The sequence below is a fragment of the Mizuhopecten yessoensis genome, unplaced genomic scaffold (assembly GCF_002113885.1).
Source record: "Mizuhopecten yessoensis strain PY_sf001 unplaced genomic scaffold, ASM211388v2 scaffold3853, whole genome shotgun sequence".
Classification (NCBI taxonomy): Eukaryota; Metazoa; Mollusca; class Bivalvia; order Pectinida; family Pectinidae; genus Mizuhopecten; species Mizuhopecten yessoensis.
The window spans coordinates 1,098,804-1,126,198 of record NW_018405252.1 but is presented as its reverse complement, the minus strand read 5'-3'; the positions used below and the strand labels follow the sequence as shown (position 1 = coordinate 1,126,198).

The 27,395-nt window shown below is 35.6% G+C and overlaps 1 protein-coding gene across 6 annotated transcripts in view; it reads left to right on the top strand.

Moving 5' to 3' along the window:
• LOC110448156 (ataxin-2-like protein) overlaps positions 1-27,395 on the top strand; it is a 45,176-nt gene that overhangs the window by 5,452 nt on the left and 12,329 nt on the right. For 4 of the 6 annotated variants that reach the window (XM_021494254.1, XM_021494251.1, XM_021494252.1 and 1 more), the window contains exons 3-16: positions 8,853-8,903; positions 9,343-9,399; positions 12,738-12,809; positions 14,191-14,362; positions 15,045-15,172; positions 16,730-16,818; positions 17,241-17,435; positions 17,984-18,189; positions 18,911-19,057; positions 21,294-21,343; positions 22,529-22,674; positions 25,023-25,071; positions 25,356-25,551; positions 25,892-25,909. In XM_021494254.1, coding sequence (XP_021349929.1) covers positions 8,853-8,903; positions 9,343-9,399; positions 12,738-12,809; positions 14,191-14,362; positions 15,045-15,172; positions 16,730-16,818; positions 17,241-17,435; positions 17,984-18,189; positions 18,911-19,057; positions 21,294-21,343; positions 22,529-22,674; positions 25,023-25,071; positions 25,356-25,551; positions 25,892-25,909 — 1,576 coding nt within the window. The remainder of the gene's footprint in view (positions 1-8,852; positions 8,904-9,342; positions 9,400-12,737; positions 12,810-14,190; positions 14,363-15,044; positions 15,173-16,729; positions 16,819-17,240; positions 17,436-17,983; positions 18,190-18,910; positions 19,058-21,293; positions 21,344-22,528; positions 22,675-25,022; positions 25,072-25,355; positions 25,552-25,891; positions 25,910-27,395) is intronic. The other 2 variants (XM_021494253.1, XM_021494250.1) reach the window with 2 other exon arrangements.

The window sequence follows — 27,395 nt, the reverse complement described above, 5'->3', positions numbered from 1 at the left end:
TTTATAGAGGAGACTGTAAACAAAAATCAGTTTAGCAGGTTCAACATTTTAATTAATCCGTACAGGAAGCCAACAAAATGCTTCTTACCATAAGGCCAATTAAAAACATTGTTTGTTTCTTCTACCCTTATTTGTTAATGTAAAGATCCTGCTCCAATATAAATCTTCTAAAAAAGAAATTGAAAAATAAAATCGATTAACTACATGCATGTACCCCAATGTTTTCAGACAATTAACAGGAAACCAAATTGTTTGGCCTCATAATAAGGGAGAAAATATACTATTATTGTTCATTAAAATTGAATTGTAGCTATGAATGACTTCATTGTATTAGTTTCAGCGATGAAAGTTAACTCATAAGATTCAATAAGAATTGATTGAAGGTATAACACAGTTATTATTAGCTATGTAGTTAGTGTGTGTGCCTAGCTTCCTAAAGTTATTGGCTGCATGTGCCTAGCTCTCTAGATATGATTTACTCTTACACATGTGCCTTGCTCTCTAGATATGATTTACTCCTACACATGTGCCTTGCTCTCTAGATATGATTGACTCCTACACATGTGACTCGCTCTCTAGATATGATTTACTCCTACACATGTGACTCACTCTCTAGATATGATTTACTCCTACACATGTGCCTTGCTCTCTAGATATGATTGTCTCCTACGCATGTGACTCGCTCTCTAGGTATGATTTACTCCTACACATGTACCTTGCTCTCTAGATATGATTGTCTCCTACGCATGTGACTCGCTCTCTAGGTATGATTTACTCCTACACATCTGCCTAGCTCTCTAGATATGGTTTATTCCTACACATGTGCCTTGCTCTCTAGATAAGATTGACTCCTACACATGTGACTCACTCTCTAGATATGATTTGCTCCTACACATGTGCCTAGCTCTCTAGATATGGTTTACTCCTACACATGTGACTCGCTCTCTAGGTATGATTTACTCCTACTCATGTGCCTAGCTCTCTAGATATGATTTACTCCTACACATGTGCCTAGCTCTCTAGATATGATTGACTCCTACTCATGTGCCTTGCTCTCTAGATATGATTTACTCCTACACATGTGCCTTGCTCTCTAGATATGATTTACTCCTGCACATGTGCCTTGCTCTCTAGATAGGATTTACTCCTACACATGTGCCTTGCTCTCTAGATATGGTTTACTCCTACACATGTGGCTCGCTCTCTAGGTATGATTTACTCCTACACATGTGACTCACTCTCTAGATATGATTTACTCCTACCCATGTGCCTTGCTCTCTAGAGATGATTTACTCCTGCACATGTGCCTTGCTCTCTAGATATGGTTTACTCCTACACATGTGACTCGCTCTCTAGATATGATTTACTCCTACACATGTGCCTAGCTCTCTAGAAATGATTTACTCCTACACAATGTGCCTAGCTCTCTAGAAATGATTTACTCCTACATAATGTGCCTAGCTCTAGATATGATTTACTCCTACACAATGTTTCCTCTGCACTCCTTGTGCATACCTATTACTCCTACACAATGTTTCCTCTGCACTCCTTGTGCATCTAAGTATGTTGTGAAAGATCTTGGTGCATTAGAGTTCAAAAACAAGACCGCCTCAAGTCAGTAAGTGATTAAGTGTAAATAAGAACAAGAGGCTCAGGATTCTGGTTGATTGGCTTGTGAGTAATTGTTCAGCTAGAGATACATAACAAATAATTGAAACCTGCTTAGGGTCAAATCACTGACTGGTCAATCACCCCTACAACGTGGATTGGACTGATAGTGACCTGTACATAAACTGTCAAACTGCATAGGGCCTTAAGCCAATATATAGTGTCAAAATGTACCGGACAGCCGCCCAATATATATTGTCAAAATGTACCGGACAGCCGCCCAATATATATTGTCAAAATGTACCGGACAGCCGCCCTGGTCACTGGTCAGTTAATATAGGAAAGGAGTGACTGGGTGGATTTACAGTCAATATAAAGAGCAATCACATATATGTGATTTATAACGTAAAATGTTTAAAAACATCAAATGTCAGATGATGTTAAATTAGTGGTTGCCCCATAGCTTTATGCTAGAAAACAAATGTTGTCAGACTATGATAAACTAGTGGTAATCCCATAACTCTAGGCTATGATAAATTTGTGGTAGCCATATAACTTTTTTGTTATAATAAAGGTTGGGCTATAATAAATTTGTGGTAGCCACACACCTTCATGCTGGAATGAATGTTGTCAGACTATGATAAAATTAGTTGCAGTAACATAGCTTTTTGATTGTTATAGTAAATGTTGTTGGGCTATGATAAATATGTAGTAGCCACATACCTTGATGATAGATAATGTAATGGCCACATACCTTATGCTAGAATAAACAGTGTCGTGCTATGGTAAATTAGTGATAGCCAAAACAGGAATAACACCACAGTTATACCCTATATGTAACTATGCTATATACAATGTTGTAATTGTATACATCACACGCCATGTATCATATTTACTATATGTATGTGACCTCTTGTTACACACGCAAGTGTGTCGGAGTGAATAAATAAAACTTGTAACTTGTCGCAACATTTCTCATAGCCCAGGTAGATGGGACTACAGCTTATATATCACAGCCCAGGTAAATGAGGCTACCGTTAATTTATCATAGTCCAGGTAAATGAGGCTACGGTTAATTTACATTATCAAAGCCCAGGTAAATGAGGCTACGGTTAATTTACTTTATCATAGCCCAGGTAAATGAGACTACTGCTAATTTATCGTAGCCCAGGTATATGAGGCTATGTTTAATTTACATGATCATAGCCCAGGTAAATGAGGCTACCGCTAATTTATCATAGCCCAGGTAAATGAGGCTACGTTTAATTTACATGATCATAGCCCAGGTAAATAAGGCCATCGCTAATTTATCATAGCTCAGGTAAATAAGGCTACGGTTAATTTACATGATCATAGCCCAGGTAAATGAGGCTACCGCTTATTTATTACAGCCCAGGTAAATGAGGCTACGGTTAATTTACATGATCATAGCCCAGGTAAATGAGGCTACCGCTAATTTATCACAGACCAGGTAAATGAGGCTACGGTTAATTTACTTTATCATAGCCCTGGTAAATAAGGCCATCGCTAATTTATCATAGCTCAGGTAAATAAGGCTACGGTTAATTTACATGATCATAGCCCAGGTAAATGAGGCTACCGCTTATTTATTACAGCCCAGGTAAATGAGGCTACGGTTAATTTACATGATCATAGCCCAGGTAAATGAGGCTACCGCTAATTTATCACAGACCAGGTAAATGAGGCTACGGTTAATTTACTTTATCATAGCCCTGGTAAATAAGGCCATCGCTAATTTATCATAGCTCAGGTAAATAAGGCTACGGTTAATTTACATGATCATAGCCCAGGTAAATGAGGCTACCGCTTATTTATCACAGCCCAGGTAAATGAGGCTACGGTTAATTTACATGATCATAGCCCAGGTAAATGAGGCTACCGCTTATTTATCACAGCCCAGGTAAATGAGGCTACGGTTAATTTACATGATCATAGCCCAGGTAAATGAGGCTACCGCTTATTTATCACAGCCCAGGTAAATGAGGCTACGGTTAATTTACATGATCATAGCCCAGGTAAATGAGGCTACCGCTTATTTATCACAGCCCAGGTAAATGAGGCTACGGTTAATTTACATGATCATAGCCCAGGTAAATGAGGCTACCGCTTATTTATCACAGCCCAGGTAAATGAGGCTACGGTTAATTTACATGATCATAGCCCAGGTAAATGAGGCTACCGCTTATTTATCACAGCCCAGGTAAATGAGGCTACGGTTAATTTACATGATCATAGCCCAGGTAAATAAGGCTACAGCTTATTTATCAAAGCCCAGGTAAATAAGGCTACAGCTTATTTATCAAAGCCCAGGTAAATAAGGCTACAGTTAATTTACATGATCATAGCCCAGGTAAATAAGGCCATCGCTAATTTATCACAGCCCAGGTAAATGAGTCTACGGTTAATTTACATGATCATAGCCCAGGTAAATGAGGCTACCACTAATTTATCATAGCCCAGGTAAATAAGGCTACAGCTTATTTATCAAAGCCCAGGTAAATAAGGCTACGGTTAATTTACATGATCATAGCTCAGGAAAATGAGGCTACGGTTAATTTAAATGATCATAGCCCAGGTAAATGAGGCTACCGCTAATTTATCACAGCCCAGGTAAATGAGGCTACGATTAATTTACATGATCATAGCCCAGGTAAATGAGGCTACGGTTAATTTATCACAGCCCAGGAAAATGAGGCTACGATTAATTTACATGATCATAGCCCAGGTAAATAAGGCTACCGCTAATTTATCACAGCCCAGGAAAATGAGGCTACGGTTAATTTACATGATCATAGCCCAGGTAAATAAGGCTACGGTTAATAGGCTAGGGCTAGCCTATAACATTACAGTCTGGGGTAACATATATATATACTAGGGCTAGCCTATAACATTACAGTCTGGGGTAATATATATATATACTAGGGCTAGCCTATACCATTACAGTCTGGAGTAACATTTATACTAGTGCTAGCCTATAACATTACTGTCTGGAGTTACATATACTAGGCTAGTGCTAGCCTATAACATTACAGTCTGGGGTAACATATACTAGGTTAGGGCTAGCCTATAACATTACAGTCTGGAGTTTCATATACTTGACTAGGGCTAGCCTATAACATTACCGTCTGAGTTACACACATACTAGGGCTAGCCTATAACATTATAGTCTGGGGTAATATATATATATACTAGTGCTAGCCTATAACATTCCTGTCTGGAGTTCCATATACTAGGCTAGGGCTAGCCTATAACATTACAGTCTGGAGTTCCATATATACTAGGGCTAGCCTATAACATGACAGTCTGAGTTACATATATATACTAGTGCAAGCCTATAACATTACAGTCTGGGGTAACATATATACTAGGGCTATCCTATAACATTACAGTCTGAGTTACATATATATACTAGGGCTAGCATATAACATTACAGTCTGGAGTTACATATACTAGGCTAGTGCTAGCCTATAACATTACAGTCTGGGGTAATATATATATACTAGGGCTAGCCTATACCATTACAGTCTGGAGTAACATTTATACTAGTGCTAGCCTATAACATTACAGTCTGGGGTAATATATATATATACTAGTGCTAGCCTATACCATTACAGTCTGGAGTTACATATCCCAGACTGGGGCTAGCCTATAACATTACTGTCTGAAGTTACATATACTAGGCTAGGGCTAGCCTATAACATTACAGCCTGGAGTTACATATACTAGGCTAGGGCTAGCTTATAACATTACATTCTGGGGTTACATATATATATAATAGGGCTAGCCTATAACATTACAGTCTGAGTTACATATATATACTAGTGCAAGCCTATAACATTACAGTCTGGGGTTTCACATATATACTAGGGCTAGCCTATAACATTACAGTCTGAGTTACATATATACTAGGGCTAGCCTATAACATTACAGTCTGGAGTTTCACATATATACTAGGGCTAGCCTATAACATTACAGTCTGGGGTTACATATATATATACTAGTACTAGCCTATAACATTACAGTCTGGAGTTACATATACTAGGCTAGGGCTAGCCTATAACATCACAGTCTGGAGTTACATATATATATACTAGTACTAGCCTATAACATTACAGTCTGTAGTTACATATACTAGGCTAGGTCTAGCCTATAACATCACAGTCTGGGGTAACATATATATATACTAGTACTAGCCTATATCATTACAGTCTGGAGTTTCACATATATACTAGGGCTAGCCTATAACATTACATTCTGGGGTTACATATATATACTAGACTAGGGCTAGCCTATAACATTACAGTCTAGAGTTACATATATACTAGGGCTAGCCTATAACATTAGTCTTTAGTTATACCAGGACTAGCCTAAAGTAATTTCACAGTCTATTAATACTACAAGTTCACAGGAGTGGATTTAAATTTACACATTTCAAAATAGGGTTTCTATTGTGAGGATGACTAAAGCTGTAGTCCTACAATAACCTACATGTTTAGCAGCTATTGATTAGGAGAAACCGTGTGTACTGTGCAGAGACTTGGGCCCATGTGATCGTGCTGGTGTGTCAGACATGGGGCCACTGCGACCATGTGCAGAAGGACAGCACTGTTGATTGTATAGGAGCCAAAAATCAATGATTGTCAAGTTGCCATGATATTCCACAAGTCCCTTCTGACATGCCATAGAGTCAGATCTGGCCGTCTGGGAATTTCACTGGATGTTATCATACTCAGCACAGGGGGCAATTTCAACAAGAATGTTTCTTGAAAAGCCTTAATTCTGTAAAACGACCTTTTAAAAGGGGTTGAGACGTGGGATTGTCTCTAATCATCAACATTTCTGGTTTCAACATATATAAATGACTGCCATGTTTTACCCTGCAGTGCTGTAAAACGATATCCTCCACAATGCTGTACCAACTGGTCATATTGCTATCAATAATAGTTGTGGTATAAACTTTCTGATGCACGCACGTTGAGAAATTTACAAAAAATAAATAACTCTGCAGTCAAATGTATTATTTTTAATTCAAAATTTGTTAGCTCCTAGATTATATAAATTATAATCTGAAGAGCGCCTTCTCTGAATGGACAGATCATCAATACATTTGCTTTATGTGTTGTGTGAGGTTAGTAGAAGTACTTCCTGGTCAGTGTTATCGGATATAAGGGGAATAGTTTGCACCCAAAAGGATTTAACTCAAAGAAATCAATTTAAAGCTTTATCTCCCTCTCTCCCTCAATAAACCTACTGTTTCTGTTTTATATTTCAAATTTATGAATTATTTGTAAATAGCATCTTAAAAAATGTTGTGGTAACTGGTTTATCTTATATCATCAAATAAGGAAAAAATCACTGCTGGCACATAAATCACTGTTGGAGTCATCTGTAAAATCGTACAAACTTTAAAAAAATAAAAAATACACCCGAAGGCAAGAGATGTCAATTTGTTAAGGTTAGAAAACAATGATCTTTCTTAAAATCAGAAAAAATGATAATTCGACATTGTAATCTTTTATCAAATAAAAAAAAATGTTTGCATGGTAACAAAACTTCAGCTTCAGATAGAATTGATGACAAATTAATTTAATTTAGAAGGTTACATTATTAGATGCATGAAACCACATTAGTATGGAAACTTAATATCAAAACAAATTACGTTTAATTGAATACATGTATTCATTAAGATAATGCTTCAGATATACTTGATATTTAAATACTTCAGATCTTATCATTTATAAGTTAGGATTTCAGATATACTTGATATTTAAATACTTCAGATCTTATCATTTATAAATTAAGGTTTTACTGAGAATTTCTGTAAATCTGTTCATAAAAGGTGAGAATGTGTACGAAGTATTTTGCCTGCACGTATCAAATCAGCCTTCCCACTACTTAGCTTCTTTATAAGATGAAGTTAGGGTTTGATGACCAGCAAATTAAAATTCTAAGATTGCATTCATACATTCCAGAGACTTGGAGTCAATTTTATATTATCATTTAGCTCGCCAGGTTTTCAGGTCCTGACATGGTTTTATCTATAGGATCAGCATACTGATCGGGTGTGGGGTTGTATACGAACAAAACATAGATGTCAGTTTTACTTTAAGACATGAAACAGGCCACATATAATAAAACAATGACAGGTTGACTTGTAGCCACATATCATCATTGTCAATAGGTAATACACATCCAGTACATAGATCTGTCAGAAAGGTAAACAGGTTTGTATTGTGTACAGTGACAGTTATACAGGTATAACAGTCCGTTACACATCAAACTTACACAATAAACGATCCAGGTCACAGTCTCTATTGTGTAAATAATACATATTGATGTGTGATTAGTGCACATGTCCTGTGTGTGTACACACTGTTGTAGGATTATTAGCCGACATCAGCAATATCTTCTGTATTATCCTGATCACTCCCTGTGTCTACATATATGTAGGATTATTAGCCGACATCAGCAATATCTTCTGTATTATCCTGATCACTCCCTGTGTCTACATATATACATGTGCACTATGTACTGATACTGTTATCTGACGGGTTAGTCTATCAGTGTTGACTATCCAAATTAAAGAGACCACATGTTATTTCTACTATTTTTGGAAGCTGAACATTCTATAATTCTATATAGCCAGTCAGTTGTTATAGAACACACTTATTTGATTTGGGTGTGTTGTTGCTGATGGGATGTGCATGCTTCAGCTACTATTGTAACCTGACTGCTTCAGTTAATATCAGCATGCTGTAATTTTGGTGAACATTATTCATTTTACTTTGTATTCTATATTTTTACGATCAGTAGAAACACCAGTAGTCCACATTAGCTTAACGCTGTCTATCAAAAACACTCATTTGTCGTCAAGATACAGAAACAAACTTATCAAAACATTTACGCTGTTTAAACACTCAATACTTAGAGTGTAGATATGCAGTTGATGCATTTGAAATAGTAAATAAAACATAAGTAAGATATTGTGTGAGCAGTGTTAAGCCAACGTGTTACAGCCCACTGGTAACTATAGGGCTGCTCAGGATCTGTGCATGCTGGCTTGACAGCCATTCCTGGCAAACTGTCAAGTCTGTATCGGCCCAGGCCAAGGAGATCTGCTTGAATACATTTTAAATGCATTGAGTTGTGACAAGACTATGGTATAATGTTGTATAAACAGAAAGCGGATGAAAGTAGCCAAAAAGTTGATTTTGTTATCTTAGGTCAGGGAGCCACCATTACGAACAATGACCAGAGGGAAACAGGCTGATGAGGTAATGATCTTGTAACTTGTATCTGTTTTTATATATATATCCCATGTGATTATGTTCTTCATGTCAGATTTACAAAAGAAAACTATATCTGCTCTTCTTTAACCTTATCTATTATTGATGGAGAATTAAACAAGTTGAAAATGTCTTTTACCAGAATAATATGAGTTATAATTTTGTTTGAAAGTATTGCTGTTTGTTAGTGAAAAACAAGAGTACTTGAACACTGTATACAGTAAAGTCATCACTTGTGCACTCTAGGTACTGTGTACCTTAACTCATTTCTGACATGAAGGACTAACTCTTGAGAGGTTTTTCTGCAAAGTATGTTTTGTGATGCCTCTGACATGATTTACATGCCACAGACAGGAGAAAGCAGCACTTCAAACAACACAGGAGGGTGTGGTAATCATTCTGATGATATATATTTGTTTCTTTTCAGACGAACGAAGGCGTTTTTGCCAACCCTAGGTTTACCCATCTAACAACATCATTAATTGTAAGTATCCTGGACCTATCTGTTACTTTGTACTCGGAGAGCACCTGTTCCTTTCTCTCTTACCTAATGACAGTTTATATTCAATGTGGTGTACAGGAAATGGGAGGCATGCAATAGTTGAACACTGTGCTGGGTAACACCTTGCAGCGTTGCCTCTGTAGCCAGATAAAACACTAGTGACTATATATAATGGTACCCTATACAGAATCACCAGTCTTTATTGATACAAAAGATAATATGCAGTCTCTGTCATCTAAAAATAGATATAGAAGTCATTTTCTAGCCAGTCAGATTCATGACATTTCTTGACTTGTGCAAAACAAATTTATTAAATTCTATTTTAGATGGGCTTATTTGAATCTTTTTTTGGGGTATTTTTATTTGATTTGAATGGATAAAAAACACCTTTAATAGCAAACAATTTGAAGCAAAATATAATGTTTCAAACAGTCGTTCTTGTCTGTGACAGTTTAGATGGTGATAGAGGTTAGTATCATTACACATGAAGGTAACCAGGGATAGGGTAGTGCAATCAAACACTTACAGATCAGGAGAATATTCTAGGTTAACGGGTAGGCTACTTACAGTTTACTTATTTGGAGAATAAAACATAAATTTAGAACTGAAAAAAAGTCAATTCAGTCTTTACTTGCAGTTTCATTGAAGAGTGACTTCAGTAGTCTGTCTATAGATACACCGAGTGTTTACAAATGTTTTAATTGGTCTGTTTTTCTTCATTTATTGAACAAAACCCAATAGTGTTTGACTGGAGTGGCTACCACCCGCAGTACAATATTGTGATAGGAAAAATCCATATTGTGTTATATTGATGAAGACATGTATGCATGACTGTTTGTAGAGCTGGCATTGATCTGGGGGGGCTTATGAGAGAAAGTATATAGATGACAGTGTACGGCTGGTGTGTAGGCCCACATCTGTTGTACAACAGGTGTACCCACCTCAGCATCAATTCTACATCCACAGCATTGTAACTGGTCTGCATTGGGGGGCATCAGCATGGTAATAATGAGTTTTAGTTTGACGACATTGTAAAATTTGGTGGTTGACAACCTGGTCAGTACTTAAGACAAAATTTTCAGTAATAAAGCGGTTGATTATTATTATCAAAGACTTTCAGCAGTAAAAATAAAAAAAATGTTGTCGGACAATATCATAATTACCAAAGTGTATTTAGAATAGGGCCTGTCTCTTCATTTACATGTTTATAACTTCTGCAAGTCCTGAAATTTGATTTGATTTTGATGTAACTTTCTAATCATCTAAAATATTTTAAAAAATTGGCTAAGTCTGATCATGAACAAAACATTCAAAAATTTAGGCAGAGTTTGACATTATCAAAAAAAACTCCTTAATTAATTAGCATACTGCAACCTAATTGATTACTTAACTCATTGTTGATAGGAGAGATGAGAATATGACTGAGGTTAATTTACTCCAGTTCCATGAAATACATACATTAATAATGAACATAAATCATCATATTTAAATTCCACATAATTATAAATGATCAAAGACTAAATGTTGAATATTTACGTTTGTCCCATCCTGGATTTTAGTAAGGTGAACAGCACTAGTTCTTGTTATGGTATTGATTTATGATAACACCTGATGGCCTTATAGCCGGATGTAGACATGTGTTGGACCAGGATGTCTAGGTGGGGATAGTAAAGGGGTGAATCAGGGAGTAATATTGGATTGTGTTATATAGACTTAGCAAATCATTCTAGTGCTCAAGAGGGGCTGCAGACCCACATACATGATACACAACCATTTTAGGAGGAAATGCATGTTTAACTGTATACTTTTAAACATACCAACTTTCATACTTTATCTTTCCTTTTCCTTGCCACTATTTATTTTTAGCAGTGTCTCCCTAGGCTCTTGTTCTCATATGACTGTAGCTTATGCAAGCACATTAAACTCCCTTAAAATAATTTACAGTCATATCAAAAGTCACGAGTACATTGTCCAAATTTGCAATAAAGCAATATCTTGCTTAGGCGTTTGCAGTCAACTCTTCATACCAATTCAAACTGTGTTTGTACGAAACAGTAGGGGAAAAGGCTGAAAGCAATTTGATTCGGCCAGAAGGTCATTGATATTTAATTATCAAATGTGGGATGGTATTGCAGGTGACACTATATAAAATTGGTTAAGGATAACCTTAACAAAAGTGGCAGAAAATTACAGGAATCGAAACTACAAAATCAATGGCTCGCATCAGGGGAAGAGGGATTGAACAGTTAATATTAATGTTCACCAGAACAATAGGACATTGGTTAGATTGTTGCCATTTAATAATTACAAGTTTTAAGCACAATATTACAACGATTGAACTATTCAGTGTTTAATGCATATTTAATCTGATCTGGTCCATACATCATGCACACATGATTTGCAGCAATACCCATTTGTGAGAAGAACTATTAAGCATAGCTTTTCAAGTTCTCAAACACAAATCCATCCAGGTTACTTTATACAAAGAAAAAAGTTCATCCTGCAATATGTGTAAAATAAGGTTTTGAAGTTTGTGATGTGATGTGACCAGTGAGGCTGGGGATGGTTGCTAGTCTAGTGAAAATATATATTGAGGGAATTATTAACTCATTCACCCCTGAAGACACATTTGAACTCTTCCTATTCAAAGGTTGGAATAGTTCATTATGAAATTTCAGGGGTGAATGAGTTTACTACAAAGGTCTGGGATGGGGATGAGGCTAGGATAGATGTTGTCCTATAGGTCGTTATTGTCTTGATTGATGGCCATTGTTCTAGATACTGATGTTAGCTATAAGTCCTGTGATCCACACAATACAAACAGCAACAGGTGGTGGATACAGTTAATGCACTGGTTGTACTCGGAAAGCTCACTCCCTGTCTGGTTAGGGGCACAGAAACATGGCACACAGTCTATTGACCTGTATACAGAGGCCTATATAGACAGCACAGCCTTCTCTCAGTATAGACACATCTCCCATAGTCCCATCACAATATATACAACGCAAAATCCCAGTAACTTCCCAATGGTAGAAAGTTAATTGGCAGGCCATTTCAGGGCTGGCTCCCCTCCAGGACTAATTGTGATATATGTAATATTGCCAGTCTGATGCTATCACTCCAGTTTTCAAACCTGCTTTATTATAAACTGGGGACAGAATTTACTTTTTTATCGCCGCTGGAGAAACCTATCATCTCTTGGCCCAGTCAGGGATCAGTGTTTTTTGTTGTTATATATTTATAATTCTACCCAGACTCTGACATTTATGTACACCAGTGCCTGCACACAAATGATCACCAAGTGTTTATCTCTACCACAGGGTTGTGTTGTACGCTTACAAGTGAAAAATGGAGGCATTTATGAAGGCATTCTGAAAACTTTTAGTCCAAAGGTAAGTCTTTCTTATGGATGAAATTTATTACCGATAATATCAACCCAGAGGAGATTGGCGAGTTACTGGCAGTATTTATTGATGAAGCTGAGATACTTGCGCAATACACAAGGTATTGGTGTGTTAATGATTCCATTATGTGTTTATCATTTGATGGGGCAGTGGTATGTACAGTGTTTATAATCTACAGCTAATGTGTGCTTGGCTCTCCCACAGCCTACCCAGCACAATAATTAGCATGCTCCACATAGCAAAGTAACCTAGATACTCTCTATAGTCAGATGACTGGTGTCTTGACTTTGTACATGATTAAGAAATGGATGATATTTGTGTCTGGTAATTCACAGGTTTATCAATGTGTAGTTGAAACGGCCGTTATTTAACTGACACAAGTGATTCAAAGATCTTGAAAAAGACTCATAAAACTTCCAGTCTGTTTTATGGTATATTTCACCAACTTGTATGAATATTTATGATGTACACAAAAAAACGCTTTACTTTATGGACAAGATAATTGATTTACGTTAGTCGGTTTGGATTTTTGTTGATAGAACTCACTGACTGCTTGAAAATCATTCTGTTATACTTTTCTTGCTGTAATGTCACAAGACTAAATATTTGTATTGCTTTTATAATGTTTATTACTTCAATTTACGAGGAATTGCAACTATTTGATGAGATATCAAGAGGGGTAAAAATGTAAAAAAAAAATAGTACTTGAAAGTTTCGAGAGAATTAAAACCTTTATGGTTACATCTAATAAAAAGTTTTTATGTGCAAAGCATTTTTGAAATGTTTAATATAAAAGGATAGTTGAAATCAGTGGTTGAATTTAAGTGGCACATTTCTTAAAAAGGACAATGGTGTTAAATATCGAGTGAAATCATGTAGCAACCTGTTAGATTGTGTTAAGGATAATGTGAATGTTCTATTCCTTGGAGATGTGCTGAGTGAGAGAGTAATTTCTGATGTACAGCATCTGGACCTCAATGTTTCAAGATGCTTGGTGGACTGTCAGGAGTGAGTGATTTGCCACAATACTGTCCATTGTTTGTGTATGTATTGTTCTCACTGCAAGCCTTGACAGTTATATTCCTTCAGGAGTGCCAGATGTAGCTATATATTATAAACCTGCTGTTTTCTTACCACAGCTAGCTATATAGCTTATCTCCTGTTACAATGAAGAGATCTTGTAGCATATGAAAATCATGTGTTCCATTTTTCGGGACATGTGGACCTGGATGATTATACTTTCATTCTAAACAAGTGGAGTTTCGGTGTTAACATTAATAGTTGATATGAGTTTTAAAGTTTGGACTGAAGCCAACTAGACTGATAGGAAAGTGTGCTGATCACCCACTGATGTAATGTTTGTTTTCAGATGGATGTTGTACTGGAGATGGCCCACAAGTGTGAAGACCTGGGAAATAACAACCAGAACGCAGTGTCTAGTGTACCTTCCCGGGAACGACTTATAGAGAAAATACTTTTTAGTGTTGGAGACATTTTAATTATTTGTGCTATGGATGTGGATATGGATTATTCTGTGAAAGGTATACCACATGATGATGGCCGAGGTTGTGTTGATATCCTGTTAAAACGTTTCTACCTATATTCATCTCATATTCATAATGGCTTCTATGCCAACCTTATCACATCACAAGTGCTCCCGGAGTAAAATATCAGTTTTGAACCACTTTTACTCAGATTAAGCCCGTAATTTTGGACATAATGGAAAGAAATCCATCATGTTCATATATAAAATTTTATGCAATCACCTGAAATCTTGAACAAACATGTTTGTCTGTAATTTTTGCACAGGTAGCATTTACATGTGTCAAGAGAGCCTTTTCTGTATTGATAAATGGGGCTGTCATATCTCGTTTCCAATTTAAGAAAAAAAAACAACTTCTTTCTCAACCTTGGGACAAATGCAAACTCCCTCTTCACACACACACACACACACACACACACCCTAACCCCCCACCCCCAAATTTGGAAATGACAATTTATGAATTACCTGTGTTGGTTTAAAAACTCATTTTGTTATTCCAAAATTTAACCTTTTCACTATAGAAATGTTCATTTTTAAACGCCCAGGCTCTATCAACATCATGATCAGTTGTGATTCAACTTATGTAGTTCTCTTGTAATGATGAAAATAACAAATGTGAATAATTATAGATTTATACATAACATCCTTCAGTGTATACTTGATTACAACTTGTTTTACAGACTCATTTACAGACAGTGCCATAAGTAAACACAACGGACAGACGGGAGAAAATCCTCTGCGTGAACTGCAGCCCTGGGAGGGAGAGGACGGTGAAGAATTAGGGGGTTTAGAAGGTGGAGACCCAGCAGTAAGTCAGTTTCATACCTGCAATGGGAAATAAACCTATGGTCTATGGGATAGAAACCCTGTGAATAACTCCTGCCCTGTAATAAAAAAGCTATATTGTCTATAGGGTGTAAAGTGTAAAGTAGATAAATGCCAGTCCTGGCAGATGAGTAGGTTGGCAAGCCTATAGGTAACTCCAGCTATGTGACAAAGAAAAAGACAATGCTGCACAGTTTGAATTTCATCTCTGTTGGTCATCAGTGGAATAAAAAAAGTCCTACAATAGTCCCATGTGAAGGTCAAGGTGAAGAGTAGGATTCTGTTGACCTGCAGTGATCAGTTGTATGTACTATAAACATTAGTTTGTTGACCTATGCTCAGTATAAACAGTACTTTGTTGACCTATACCCTTATTTTGGGGAAATGAAAATCCTTTTTATTCTTTAGAGGAAGCAGCCATACTCGACAATCTGATTAAAATCATTTGTTACACCTCAAGTGAATTTCTAGCTATTTGATTGGTTGGGAGAAAATTAAACAAAAATCTCTGTCACCCTCCGAAAATACATTGGTTTTAAGGGGCGCGGGTAATATAGCCATGAGACAGTGAAAAATATCACATGCGCGAAAAATGTGCGTTCACCGCTTCGTTTCCCCACGGTGATGGTCACAAGAACATTTGACGGCAACAGCCGATTTCATCAAGCGCCCATGCGATTGTGATTGTAAACAGCAGACTATCAACAAACAAGATGTCATTATCGAGGTTTGCTGCCATTTCTGAGCTACAAAGACTTTTGGTGTAACAAAATAGATATGACATTCATTAGCAGGGGACAGTGAATATTGTCAATCCTCAAACACCCATTGTCACCCTCGGCTTCGCCTCGGGTGACAAGGTTTTTCTCGGGTTGAAAATATTCACTGTCACCTGCTAATGAATGTCATATTTATATAATGTTACATGGCTTCGTTAACTTTGTACTACACCTGAACATTTGAGTGTGCCACGGTCAGGGTCACGTTCATGTGACCTTTATATTTATAAATACTCTTTAAATTTTGACCAATCAGAGATCCTCTTTCAAAAGGGCGCTCAGAGTTGTAACAAATATGGCGGACATTGATGAGAATGATGCGAAAGGTCTGAAGTTATTTGATATTCGAAGCTTTATTAGAGAAGAAAGACTGTATGGCAGTGTTGCCTACACAATTATTACCCAATGGGTACATTTTCCTTGGCTTCGTAGAAACGTCAGTTCCCGCCGCCATATTTGTTTTGGAAAACTAATCTATTCGATACCCCTCGCTATTTATCTTATCAACCATGATATTCCGATTCGCTGGCAAACTTTTGCCAGTGCGCCTCTGATTGGTTCATCTAAAGGTCACTTGAACGTGACCCTGACCGCGGCACATCCAGATGTTCAAATGGAGCCATGTAACAGATGATTTTAATCAGATTGCCGTACTCGACTGTAAGCTAGGCAAAAACAATCACTTCTAGGTAGATTCCGTTGGGCTTATATGCGTTGCTGTAGATAGTTTCTGGTATTGATTTTCCACGGTTATTTTACAGAATGGCTGGGATGCTAATGAGATGTTTAGAACCAATGCAGAGCAGTTTAATGTCAAGTCAACTTATGATGATACACTAAAAATGTACACGTAAGTAACATTGACATGGTTCAGAGTCTGCGCATTTGTCGCTTGGGAACATTTTGATTTTAGACTGCCAATTTGACATGTAATCAAATGGATGAATAGTTTTGGCAAATAAATAACTATTATTATCAGTGTTAATGCCAATACTTTTAAGTTATATCAATGTAATATGTCAAATGAAAGCATTACTATAAATTGTGTATCAATTCATGTCGCTTATCAAAGATTTATGCGATGGTTTTAATCATCAATCTCCCTTTGTTCCAATATTCATATTATTAAGCATCTCATTAAAGCAGTAAGCTAGTTTTATGGAAATATTCAGGTCAATTTGCTAAAAGAAGAATTTAAATGTTCAATAAATTAATTGATAGCTTAAAAGTTGTAATAATCACAATTTAAGATTCCTTAATCCTTTGTTTCAGGACCCCACTTGACAAGACGGATTCTTCCGAATACAAATTGCGAGAAGAAAAAGCAGCAAAAATAGCACTTGAGATTGAGAAAAGTGATCAGTACAAGATTAGAAATGCATTAGAAAATGGTGATGAAACAAACGAGGAGGATAAATATAGTTCTGTGAAACGGACACAGGAGAATAACACTTCCCAGTCAGGAAAGTGAGTAACCACAACGAGCTGGTTCTGAAGGTGTAGTGAATACAGGCTCACTGTGGCTGACCGGTTTGGTCATCGGGGCCTTAGTGTGGCTGACCAGTGTGGTCATCAAGCCTCAGTGTTGTCATGCTTTCGTTTGGATTTATTCTGTGTTTTGTGCGAGCTAAACAACAACAGGAAATTTCATGTTAATACTTACCTATTTATCCATCATTGATCATTTTGACTTGGTTACATTGCGACATTTACTGTTTGGATTTCAGTCTTAATGAATAATTTTCTTGTACTTATTTAAACTATTTCATTATTTGTTTGAAAAATTACATATTTTGTAAGTATATGTAGACATAGAGAAGGAAAGGGTGCCAAGGACCTGTCTTTTGAGTGCATTCTATTTGCAAAAGCCAAAGGCCTCCAAATATCTTAATTTTAGAGAGAGAGAGAAAGAAAATTCAGAGTGGCCAGGCACATTTTTACACATGTAAAAAATAAACCCAGGTACTTAAACGTTGTAATATAGTTGTATGTTGATAACAAAACCTTGTTTACAGATATATACCTCCAAACAAACGAAGTCAACATCCACATCAGGCCAACAGGAATATACCTAGAGGACCTGTACAAAATCACCAATACCACAGCTTGCCAAACCGCGGAGGAGGAGCGCCACTACCACAAAGAATAGCCTCTCCATCTCAACCGGTACCGGTCCATAATCCTCCACCAGTGCTAGACGAGACTAAACATAATCATATAGGTAAGACAGTTGTCTCAGGTACAGGGGAGGGGCGTCAAAAATGTAATACCATCCACAAGTGTGGTGTTTTTGTGTCATCCACCAGTACTAGAAGAGACTAAACATAATCATAAAGGTAAGACAGGTGTCCCGGGTACAGGTGAAAGGCGTCAAAAATGTAATACCATCCACAAGTGTGGTGTTTTTGTGTCATCCACCAGTGATCAACGTCGCTCTATAAGGCTCTTTTTTGATATATAATGTATATTCACTTGTTGCAGGTGTCAAATACTTTGGTATTTTGAATGAGTTCATTTTATGAAGTGCCCACTTTTGTCATCACGCTAAAAATCTCATTAATGAATTCAAGTTGCTAACCAAAGATCAAAGTCAGTATTGTAGTAATACTGAGTAGAAATTTTCCCACAAATTATTATCATGGTCTAATTCACACTTGGTAATGCATCACTTTAAATCTTATCAATGTATGAAGATAGACCTTCAGTTCATAGACAACCTACATTTCACAATTAGTACCACTTAATATAACCAGCTACAAATCAGGTGATGTATACTCTGCACAGGAAAATTTTATTTTACAGAGTTTTGAAAATAAAGATAACAGAAAACGAAAAATAAAAAACTTGCCATTTCTTACATATCTGAACCTTCAAATACAAGGTGAATAGAACTTCTGTAAATGCTGATGCTGTAAAGTGATGGTTAATATGTCTTCATCTAGACAAAGAAGAAAATAGATGGGGAGAAAACTCAGAACAGTCTACAAAAGCTAGTCCAGTCCCAGAGTCAATAGATAAACAACAACAACCACCTGTACATACGTCACCAGTGTCAAACAAAGTAGACAGGAGGAACTCCACTCCTAAAGGTAACACACGCTTCTCACTAACATTGTGTTTCAAGTATTAGAGGCCAATGGTCAAGTTCTATTAGCTTTCCTCTAACTGTGAAGGAATTATTATTGGTTCCTCTTGTTGAAGTTCAATTCAGTGGGAAAGTATACAGGACTGGTCAGTACTGGAATATTACCTATGTGTGATTTTACTATGATAACCGTGAGGCAGTTGTTGTTCTATTTATGGTAAAAACATCTTAAACTCTTGACAGTAACTATTGTAGTTGTACTATGGTAAATATGTAGGGAGTTATACAGGACTGGTCAGTACTGGAATATTACCTATGTGTGATTTTACTATGATAACCGTGAGGCAGTTGTTGTTCTATTTATGGTAAAAACATCTTAAACTCTTGACAGTAACTATTGTAGTTGTACTATGGTAAATATGTAGGGAGTTATACAGGACTGGTCAGTACTGGAATATTACCTATGTGTGATTTTACTATGATAACCGTGAGGCAGTTGTTGTTCTATTTATGGTAAAAACATCTTAAACTCTTTACAGTAACTATTGTAGTTGTACTATGGTAAATATGTAGGGAGTTATACAGGACTGGTCAGTACTGGAATATTACCTATGTGTGATTTTACTATGATAACCGTGAGGCAGTTGTTGTTCTATTTATGGTAAAAACATCTTAAACTCTTTACAGTAACTATTGTAGTTGTACTATGGTAAATATGTAGGGAGTTATACAGGACTGGTCAGTACTGGAATATTACCTATGTGTGATTTTACTATGATAACCGTGAGGCAGTTGTTGTTCTATTTATGGTAAAAACATCTTAAACTCTTTACAGTAACTATTGTAGTTGTACTATGGTAAATATGTAGGGAGTTATACAGGACTGGTCAGTACTGGAATATTACCTATGTGTGATTTTACTATGATAACCGTGAGGCAGTTGTTGTTCTATTTATGGTAAAAACATCTTAAACTCTTTACAGTAACTATTGTAGTTGTACTATGGTAAATATGTAGGGAGTTATACAGGACTGGTCAGTACTGGAATATTACCTATGTGTGATTTTACTATGATAACCGTGAGGCAGTTGTTGTTCTATTTATGGTAAAAACATCTTAAACTCTTTACAGTAACTATTGTAGTTGTACTATGGTAAATATGTAGGGAGTTATACAGGACTGGTCAGTACTGGAATATTACCTATGTGTGATTTTACTATGATAACCGTGAGGCAGTTGTTGTTCTATTTATGGTAAAAACATCTTAAACTCTTTACAGTAACTATTGTAGTTGTACTATGGTAAATATGTAGGGAGTTATACAGGACTGGTCAGTACTGGAATATTACCTATGTGTGATTTTACTATGATAACCGTGAGGCAGTTGTTGTTCTATTTATGGTAAAAACATCTTAAACTCTTTACAGTAACTATTGTAGTTGTACTATGGTAAATATGTAGGGAGTTATACAGGACTGGTCAGTACTGGAATATTACCTATGTGTGATTTTACTATGATAACCGTGAGGCAGTTGTTGTTCTATTTATGGTAAAAACATCTTAAACTCTTTACAGTAACTATTGTAGTTGTACTATGGTAAATATGTAGGGAGTTATACAGGACTGGTCAGTACTGGAATATTACCTATGTGTGATTTTACTATGATAACCGTGAGGCAGTTGTTGTTCTATTTATGGTAAAAACATCTTAAACTCTTTACAGTAACTATTGTAGTTGTACTATGGTAAATATGTAGGGAGTTATACAGGACTGGTCAGTACTGGAATATTACCTATGTGTGATTTTACTATGATAACCGTGAGGCAGTTGTTGTTCTATTTATGGTAAAAACATCTTAAACTCTTTACAGTAACTATTGTAGTTGTACTATGGTAAATATGTAGGGAGTTATACAGGACTGGTCAGTACTGGAATATTACCTATGTGTGATTTTACTATGATAACCGTGAGGCAGTTGTTGTTCTATTTATGGTAAAAACATCTTAAACTCTTTACAGTAACTATTGTAGTTGTACTGTGGTAAATATGTAAGGAGTTATACAGGACTTGTCAGGACTGTTAAAAGTTTGGAAGTGTGATTTAGAGATGATAACATTGAGGCAACTGTTCTGTTTTTGGTGAGAAATGTAAATTCTTTGCATTGAATACTGGAAATGTACATTAATATTTTGAAGTATGAAGGATGTGAGTTGTAGCTTTACTATGTTTCTATTTGCAGCAAGGGAAGCTATAATTGAAGAATTGAAAGGTTTTAAGAAACAATTTAAGGTAAGTAAAAATTTTGAAAAATTGTTGAAGCCACATAATAAAAAAGTTTTTAAAAAATGTTGTGCTCTGGTCTCACTTCAAACTGAACATTTTGACAAAATACCTACCGTCATTATATGATTGAACTAGTGCTAGCTGTTATTAGTACCACATGAGCAATCACTAAAGAGGCTTTGGATATTTTGCCATTACTTCAATTTGTTGTGTTTGGTAACAAAGTTGTTGGTTAAATTTTGGTATTTTCCTATTATCATCTAAATACTACTTTATACCATCTACCGGTAGCATGATAATTCATTATCATTGGTTGTCAGTTTGAGAACAACTTGAGTACAGATTTTCCCATTCCCCAGCACTTAGGAACATACTTTCTCAAAAAAGAACGTCTGCTCGCGCCGGGTAACATCCGAAACTGGAAATAGTGTCCACACAAAAGATCCGCGTCAGAAAATAGTCTGTCATAAACATATCAATACAAAGTTACGGAAATATATTGTGAGAATAAAAACACCATTTCAGGTGTAAATGTGCATATGGAAAAGCCAATGACAATAGGATTGTTTTAGAATTATTTTTTTCTTCATAGTTTTAAGGTTCATTGTATTTCTCCGCTCAAAACTGATATTCGTTTACGTTTGTCATAGGCAATCGTTGACAATTGAGCTTAGAAGTCATTTGGAAAACACATGGTGTTAATTTTAGTTTTTTGAATGGAGAAATATATAAGGTAGTAGTATATAGATGATAAATAGTTTATCATACAGTATTTTCAGGGTTTGTCGCTCGAACAATTTTCTCATCGCTTACACATAGATCAAATCTCGAGTCCACCTGTGGTGACCTCTCAATTTTATCTACGTGCTCTCGATGAGAAGATTGTTCTCACGACAAACCCTGAAAATACAGTGTGATAATTATAATTACGATATGTCAGATTTTGATGTTTTACCTTGAGTCTTTTTGATATGACCTTTATGCCTCAATATTCAGTCCATAATTCCATTAAAATGGCAAAAAATAGTTTACTTCTTGCATATTATCATCAAGGAGAAAAGTTTGCAGGATTAACAAGATATTTGAATAATGAGATTTTAGTTAAAATATCAGCAACATAATTAACTCAACATAATCATTTTTATGCTTAAAATTAAAATAACAACTGTCTTTATCTCTTCCACAAAACAGTTAGAGGAATCAAAGGATAGAGAAGATGTAAAGGAGAATCAGGAAGTGTCGACAGATGTGGCTCCAGATAAAACGGAAGATACCGCACCACACGAGCCAGAGAAACAGGAGGAGAAAAAGAAAGAAGCTACTGAATTATCATCAGAGTTAGTATAACAGTGTATAGTTATAATGAAATATCATCACAGTTAGTATTACAGTGTACAGTTATAATGAAATATCATCAGAGTTAGTATTACAGTGTACAGTTATAATGAAATATCATCAGAGTTAGTATTACGGTGTAAAGTTATAATGAATTATCATCAGATTTAGTATTACAGTGTAAAGTTATAATGAAATATCATCACAGTTAGTATTACAGTGTACAGTTATAATGAAATATCATCACAGTTAGTATTACAGTGTACAGTTATAATGAAATATCATCACAGTTAATATTACAGTGTATAGTTATAATGAAATATCATCACAGTTAGTATTACAGTGTACAGTTATAATGAATTATCATCACAGTTAGTATTACAGTGTATAGTTATAATGAAATATCATCAGTTAGTATTACAGTGTATAGTTATAATGATATATCATCACAGTTAGTATTACAGTGTACAGTTATAATGAAATATCATCAGAGTTAGTATTACAGTGTACAGTTATAACGAATTATCATCAGAGTTAGTATTACAGTGTAGAGTTATAATGAATTATCATCACAGTTAGTATTACAGTGTACAGTTATAATAAAATATCATCACAGTTAGTATTACAGTGTACACTTATAATGAATTATCATCAGAGTTAGTATTACAGTGTACAGTTGTAATGAAGTATCATCAGAGTTAGTATTACAGTATATAGTTATAATGAATTATCATCACAGTTAGTATTACAGTGTACAGTTATAATGAATTATTATCAGAGTTAGTATTACCGTGTACAGTTATAATGAAATATCATCAGAGTTAGTAATACAGTGTACAGTTATAATGAATTATTATCAGTTAATAATACAGTGTATAGTTATAATGAAATATCATCAGAGTTAGTATTACATTGTACAGTTATAATGAAATATCATCAGAGTTAGTATTACATTGTACAGTTATAATGAAATATCATCAGAGTTAGTAATACAGTGTACAGTTATAATGAATTATTATCAGTTAATAATACAGTGTATAGTTATAATGAAATATCATCAGAGTTAGTATTACATTGTACAGTTATAATGAAATATCATCAGAGTTAGTAATACAGTGTACAGTTATAATGAATTATTATCAGTTAATATTACTGTGTATAGTTATAATGAAATATCATCAGAGTTAGTATTACAGTGTACAGTTGTAATGAAGTATCATCAGAGTTAGTATTACAGTATATAGTTATAATGAATTATCATCACAGTTAGTATTACAGTGTACAGTTATAATGAATTATCATCACAGTTAGTATTACAGTGTACAGTTATAATGAATTATCATCATAGTTAGTATTACAGTGTACAGTTATAATGAATTATTAGCAGAGTTAGTATTACAGTGTACAGTTATAATGAAATCTCATCAGAGTTAGTATTACAGTGTACAGTTATAATGAATTATCATCATAGTTAGTATTACAGTGTACAGTTATAATGAATTATCATCATAGTTAGTATTACAGTGTACAGTTATAATGAATTATTAGCAGAGTTAGTATTACAGTGTACAGTTATAATGAATTATCATCACAGTTAGTATTACATTATATAGTTATAATGAAGTATCATCAGAGTTAGTATTACAGTATATAGTTATAATGAATTATCATCACAGTTAGTATTACAGTGTACAGTTGCAATCTTATGCAGATTACTTAAATGATAGGAAAGGGATTTGTTTTCAAATAACTAATAAATTCTAATATTACAGAATTTGTTACAAATTCTAGTATAACACAATTTGTTTCCTATAATTGTATGCACAAAAACATCAGGCCAAGACTGAAATGAATGTATAGATACAGGCTGTAGCTTGAAGTTCAATCTCTGTGCCCATATGAGTTCTTCAAAACGGAGAAAAGAACTCATAACACCTTTAGGTTTATAAGATATGCATCTTAACTCATATCAAGCCTATCAGAATAGATAAAACTGTTTGTACCTTCTTTATAGAAGAGTGAGTGTTTGAAAGAATTGGGGAAAATCCATTTCTTAATTAAGCTTGATCTGCAACATTCAGGTATGACTAATCTCTGTAAACTAAGTCAGATACAAAGTATTTATGAACATATAACTAAATAGAATATTACAAGTGAGGTTGTGAATGTTCACAAATCCGAAACATTTTCATTTTCAACATGTGTTTGTGCAGTAATAATAACCAATCATTGTCAGGTATGAATAAGACAGTGGCCTGGAGTACCACAGGTAGCTACAGATGTACACATAGACAATTATGAAAGATGAAGTGATGAAAAATAAATAATCATGTTTTTGCTCTGTTTGCAGTATTGTGAAAAAGTCAGAACTCAATCCACTAGCTCAAGTTTTCCAACCTGTAAGTATATAACAAAAATCCTAGAGTATTTAAAATTTTCAAAAATGTTGTTACTGGAAATATTTGTCTACAAACTGATGCTTCCGACACTTAAGTCCTGAAACATTTAATTCATTAGAAGGAATATTGGTGGTAAAATGTCATTCTACCATTTTCCCCCTTATGCAAAAGATATGATAAAAATTCATATGAATATTTTTTCTATGAGCCCCTTTGTTTAAATTATCAATTTGTATCTTGAAATTGTTGTCTATGAATATTAATTCTCTGTCTTTATAACACAGAAACAGATCCGCCAACAAATCCCCACGCCACCGCGGCCTCACACCCAGAGCCCCATGGCTATGCCAGCTGCCATGCAGTCTGCCCACACCGGAATGTTCCAGCAACAGCAGCCCACATTCATGTTGCCACCGGCAGTGGTCTCCATGCCAACGCAGGCTCAGACGTCGTCACCACAGCTACGACCCACAAAAAGAGGTACGCATACAACAGTTCTGCAGAGTACCTCTAACACCACCCAGGTCCCAAGGTGTCCTGGAGTATTCAGACTCGTTCAAATGTCAGTGTTTTGTTGAAATAAGTTTATAGAGTTAAATTTCTGTTTGTTACTGTAAATCATTTTGTATCATCATCATCATCATCCACATCATTTTGTTACTGACTAGCTGCAGCTTAATGTGCCTTTATTAGAAAAAAAATGTGTTATGTTACTTTGTTAGAAATTAAACCGGAAATAGATCTACAAGTGTCACAGACTCAGTTGGGCTTAGTGTCCTCATGTAAGCGAGTTTAGTTTGAGAAACTGTTACTGTTTCAGGACGAGATATTCCACCAGGTGAGATATCCGACACTTGTGGTTTTGGTGTGACACTGCTGATTGATATTGTATAATGGAGTGCCTAATGTCTATTTCCTAATGTGTGGTTTTCGAATCTCAATACTAGAATTGACTGAATCGTAGTTCTCTAACCAAACTACCCAAGTCTAGCTTATAACCCTTCCCCAATCAAAGAAATACCATTTGTACAGTAAACTTTTCCATTTGAATAGTGAATTTTAACATTGCTGATGATGCAACTCAAACTACAGGGGTCAGTTTATTTGTGCAATAAAATCATGAGTTAATTTTACAATGTAATATTCCAGGGATAATGCCTGACAGACCTGTAAATGTTGATGCAGGCCTTGAAAGTTTCTGCTAAGGCACGGCAGAAAGCAACATCAGGCCAATAGGTTCATCACTTCCATAGATATCTCGGGTCAAATTGGTCTGACCTTTTGGAATGCAACACACAAAAGGGACCCAGTTACTGCACATCATTCTTACACTGATCAATATATATTGCACCTTGCTTTAGTGCTAGCAAATCATTTCAACATGTCTTCTCAAACTTTGGTGTTTTCTAAATTTACTTGCGTTTTGGCAGTTACTGTCAGTTATCTTTGTGTGTTTGTTGATGTCTTTGCACCGATCAGGTAAGATTATATTTATCCAGATGCCTCCATACATAGGAAACAGCGGACTGAAGACTGGGATAGGTGATATGATGAGTTGCTGGTTCCAGAATCTGTACTTGTATATCTGACAATCGATAGTCCTTAATCTGCTCTGAGTGAAAAAATAGCCTTTATGTTTAGGGGATAACCCCACTGTATTTTGAAATTTTCAGCAGCATATAATGATTATACTTTTGCAAATTAGGTTTTACTGGCGACGCATCGTTGACAATCACCCTTCAGGCTTCATATGCAAATGAGAAACTTGTTGAGAGTATATTGTGGTTAAATACCATTACAAGTTACTGTGATCAATCATTCAAATGCTGTGTTAAGTCTCAAATACATTAGTTTGCAGTGTCCAACTTTTGTAAATATTGCTATGTGTGAATTTAAGTATGGTAACTGATAATTTCAGACCAAGGATAGGATCAGATTTTGAATTGGAATCATGAAATATCCAACCCGTTACTCTGGAAATCAAAATCTTGAGATTTGGAATTGCCGAATTAAAATTTGTTCGGTTTAAGACTACTAATCAAGGTCAGGGAAAACCTTTGGCTGTTTAATTATGAGAGTGAGATTTCATGTAATGACTGGTGAGATGCCTTGTTAAATCAAAAGGGTTTCTTCTTCCTCTGGTCAAGGGGCATTGGGGAAACAAAAGCTGATCAGCTGTCTCCAGCGCAACACTCGGGACATCTATCTTTTTGATGATACCTACCCTTTCTACTCTCCCTATGACATCTATCTTTTCAATGATACCTACTCTGTCTACTCTCCCTATGACATCTATCTTTTCAATGATACCTACTCTGTCTACT